This window comes from Pygoscelis adeliae, unplaced genomic scaffold (assembly GCF_000699105.1).
Source record: "Pygoscelis adeliae isolate BGI_AS28 unplaced genomic scaffold, ASM69910v1 Scaffold14, whole genome shotgun sequence".
Taxonomy (NCBI): Eukaryota; Metazoa; Chordata; class Aves; order Sphenisciformes; family Spheniscidae; genus Pygoscelis; species Pygoscelis adeliae.
The window spans coordinates 20,437,810-20,442,386 of record NW_008825109.1 but is presented as its reverse complement, the minus strand read 5'-3'; the positions used below and the strand labels follow the sequence as shown (position 1 = coordinate 20,442,386).

At 38.1% G+C, this 4,577-nt stretch overlaps 1 protein-coding gene across 1 annotated transcript in view; it reads left to right on the top strand.

Moving 5' to 3' along the window:
- AMMECR1 (Alport syndrome, mental retardation, midface hypoplasia and elliptocytosis chromosomal region gene 1) overlaps positions 1–4,577 on the top strand; it is a 57,796-nt gene extending 53,219 nt beyond the window's left edge. The window contains exon 6 of the mRNA XM_009327908.1: positions 868–4,577. Within this exon, the coding sequence (XP_009326183.1) occupies positions 868–982 (115 nt within the window). The 3' untranslated portion in view covers positions 983–4,577. The remainder of the gene's footprint in view (positions 1–867) is intronic.

Below are 4,577 nucleotides of genomic sequence, written 5' to 3'. Positions count from 1 at the left end.
CGTGGGGCGCTTGGCTTGTTCAGCTTGGAGAAGAGAAGGCTGAGGGGTGACCTCATCACAGTCTACAACTTCCTCAAGAGGAGCAGCGGAGGGGGAGGTGCTGATCTCCTCTCTTTGGTGACCAGTGACAGGACATAAGGAAATGGAATGAAGCTGCGTCAGGGGAAGGTCAGACTGGGCATTAGGAAAAGGTTCTTCATGGGGAGGGTGGTCAGTCACTGGAACAGGCTCCCCAGGGAAGTGGTCATGGCACCAAGCCCGTCAGAGTTCAGGGAGCATCTGGATGACGCTCTTAGTCATATGGTTGAGTTTTAGGTAGTCCTGCAAGGAGCAGGGAGTTGGACTCGATGATCCTTACAAGTCCCTTCCAACTCGAGATACTCTATGATTCTATGATTCTAGTCTAAAAATAATGTAACTCCATTTAATGTAGCTGGGATTATTTTAAAACCAGAATTTGGCAGACAATTGATACCGATTGTTTAAAAACAGCCCAAAAATCTGTAGTGTTTGTTTACAGTTTTTCTCCTAGGTTTTATGTAGAGAGTTGGCTGAAGATATAGGACGTTCTCAATAAATCATCATGAGTTTCTATTCCCTCTACTTCGAGCAACATAGTAGGCAACAATTTTTAACAGTTCTGTTTGCTTAAAATATTTTTCATAAGCACTTATTTGTCATGTGATTCAAAAATGACCCTGACAGCCATGGCGGTTCCCTCCCTGCCCTTGTGCAACTGAAGTTAATCTTAATCCAAACATCAGAAGTACAGAGCTGTTATTAAACATACCACTAGTGCGGTGTTTTTAGTGCTACTTATAGCTTCCCGGTAACAGTTCTTGAATTTGCTTCTTTGCTCTTTTCTAGGTACCGTAGTGAGAAGATGACGATGAGCTACACAGAATACCTTGCCCATCGTCAGCATCATCACTTCCAAAATGGTATTGGGCACCCCCTTCCACCGTACAACCATTATTCCTGACACTGAGCCGCATGACCAGTCACTGGACCTCTCTGCAGACCTCTTCCCAGGAGACCCTGCCCCTTCTTGGTCTAGCTATCTCTATTACTGTACCATTTTATGATGATAGTTTCCGTTGCCATGTTGAGGCTTCTTAGTTGGTTAAGCTCATCATGGCAACGGGAGGGAAAACTGCATTACTACAAAGACCCCATACTTTTTTTATTATTGAGTCACTGCAGATTTTTTTGCAGCATATATAACCCTTGGGTTTTTTATGAAATTTTAAATTTCTACTTCATTAATGTTGAATTATATCAATCAAGGCTTTCTGTGACTGTGGATGGAAGGAAGAGTTTTAAGGATTACAGTTAGGGATGCTTTGCTTAGCAAAAAGGCATTCATGGCTTTTGCATTAATAGGTGTGACAGGGAATGAAACATATCAGATTCAGGTATTATACTAGACAATGAATTGCATTTTCATAACGTTCTTAATAATGTTGTGTGTACAATATCTCACCCCCGGAGTAAAGACTTCATGTAGCTATATACATGATCTTCAGATCCAGCACATACAGCCACAATGTCAAGGCTGACATACAAAATGCTTTTTTGGATGAAGAGAAGCAATTACATGTACGATGAGAGGTGATGTTAACGTGGCAGCGTTTTCAGAATCAAGTGGTCTTAATTGATAGGGCATGACATAGTTCAGTAGGCTACCAGATACCTTTGTCTCCCATTCTGTGCTGGGAATCGAGGGCAATCCAGCCCTGTCAAGACTAGTCATAATAATGCATTTGTAATGAGGCGATGCCTTTCTGATGATCTCAAATTAGGAGTAACATTTGTTTTTAAAAACAGGTTGGTGAGTAGCAGATGTCGTATTAGGAAGAAAATGGATTTAGATTTTAGTGCCTTTGACTATGACATAACTATATACTTATATATAAAATTCATAGAAGAACTATAGCAAATACGTCAGACATTCTAGCAAACTATATTGAGTCTGCTCTGGCGTCAGATTTTTGGGGATTTTTTTTAAAGTGAAAATTTTTTTTATAGAAACCTATTTTGGAAAAGAAAAATCCCTGTTTTGTTCTTTCTTCTGCTTTTGAACTTGCTGAGTTTTATCAAGTCATGAATAGTTAGATAAAGTTAACTATTGTTTAAAAAAGAAAAAAGACTGTTGTGAAAGAGCACAGGACAAGTATGCCATAATTTTACATGTTTTCATCTATTACAGGAATAGTACTTGAGAGCTGTAAGTACTGTGTAACAATTCTGATACCCCTCCACACGGTAGAAGGAAGAGAACCGATCGGAACTTTTTCCTGCAGTAAAAATAGGATTTAGTAAAAGGTATGTGTGGTATATTTGCAAGCCCAGGATATGGTAGGATCTAGCTCCTTGCTCATGTGCCTGCAGAACTCCCACTAATACCTGTCGTAGTTCAGTGCATATTCTAGGGGACAATACATGCCGTCTATTATAGAAAAGACCTTCCTAATATGAGTAAGTAAACCACAGTAAGCAGAAATTCCAGTTATTTTGAATAATGAATGTTTGTAAATATATAGATATATAAAATTCAAATAGATAAAATCAATTAAAATTCAGTCATTCAAAAAAAACCAGACTAATTGTAAAAATGTTTCAATAGGGTTTCAAAAACAGATACGGATAAATTACGCTCATCTCTTATGTGAGGTTAGCTTTGCCGCTTAATTTCTATGGAAGTTCTTGTAGAAGGTCTTTGGTATTCCTTCATCCACAGCATTTGATGTCCAAATATTAACATTTTCAGTTGTGATGCCTTAATTTATAAGCAGAGGGCCTGAAATTTCAGGAGCCAAGAGATGCCAGCCAGAAGCTGCAAAAATTAATAGATGTTTATACAGAGGCTATTTTGGATGATACTGTTGTCTTGTTTCTACTTGGGGAACACTTTTAAATGGCTTAGTCTTCAAGTGGAAATTGTGAACAAGTGGCTACCTGATAGAGTTGTGTTGGTTTTTTTCTTGCCCTTATAGGGAAACTGAGCACAAACTGAATCATTCTGCTGCAAAAAAAAAAAAAGTCATCCAACCCCATCTTTATCTGTCATCTCGTTACAGCATGCTCATGCTTCTGTATGAGCTCATTGTTAGAAGTTTTTTAAAAAGATCTATTATATATAAAAATATATATGTATTGAAAGGTGCTAATCAACCTCAAGCAGGTCACGTGACTGGTCATGCGGATCTAAAATCATATCAGATTTTTTAAAAAATCTTCGATATATGCAGATGTTATACAGAATTTCTTACCAGTGTAATAATGATATACTGATGAATAAACAATCCTGCAGGTTTTTAAGGACAAGGTCAGCAATACTTCCCACCATGGCTTGCGGGGGAAAAGGATAGTTTTGTCTCCTTTTTGTACACAGCATAATGCACAATGCATTTTTGTCTATCTCTTAGTAGCTGTTGCTTAAAAATATAGTTAAAAGGGTGTTATACAAACTGTAAAGGTGTGCTTTTGAAATGAGTTAATGCCAGACCCTTCTGGACCAGAGTTTTGTATCACTAATTAAAAAACTGTTACAGAGTCTGTGGTCAATCAGATTGTATGATATTTTTTTAAGAAGATTGGAATAATCAGTCTATCTACAGTGTTTCTAGGGCACCTACCTCCTCAGCACGCAAGTGCTGAAAACGCTATGGATTGTTTCTGTGTAACTGTGGGTTTATTTGTACAAAACGTGCAGCTCACTGTGACGTGCACTGGGACAGAATAGGTCTGTTTGCTTAAAGCTGATCAACAATTGCTTTCACAAATGTCATTCCCTCGGAGTTACGTTTAGTACCCTTTTAGATATATTGCTGGGTTTAGATACAGATTTTTTAAATTATTTTTTTCTTTTTTCAAATTTGGGGTACTTTATAAGAAGTTAAGGTACAACCAAGTAGCTTATTTCACTGTTTTCTAAGTTGGAGTGCTAGTTTTTTATGAGCACTACTCAGTTTGCCTTATTCATTAAAAAGAGACTGTTGGGTTTGGGTTTTTTTAATTCTTTTGCTTAATGTTCCTAAAAACCCTGTTCTGTGAACTGAGTTAGACAACAAAACCGTAGACTTGACGTGAAACTATTACTTAGTCACGCTTCAAGTGGCCTTCCTTCTGCCTACGCTGCTGTAGCACTGACTTTTCACCATCTCAACCCCAATGCTGATCATAGCAGGGGGAGGGCACACTAGCGTTCTGACCTCAGATGTACTATGAAATCAAGGCAGTCAAATCCATTTGCACACCCTGGCGTTTGTATACGGACCTCTTTACTTGTCTTCAAATGTGCGGGTTTTTAAAATTGTTGTCTGGAGTAGGTTACATCTCTTATGTGTGTTAGATCGAACCAAAGAAGCCTCCAGCCATGCCCAAATGCTGCTCCTAAAGCCTGCCTTCCAGTCCTTACAAAATCCCTGCAGGATTAAATGTGTTAACTTTTTTATTTTTGTACAGTTTCTAACTGATTTTTGCTAGTGATGTTAATTGAATTAAGTTTATTATTTGGGGAGTCTGAATATCTCCTCCATTTAAATAAACTGGTGACTTTCCTTTTATGTTTAAAA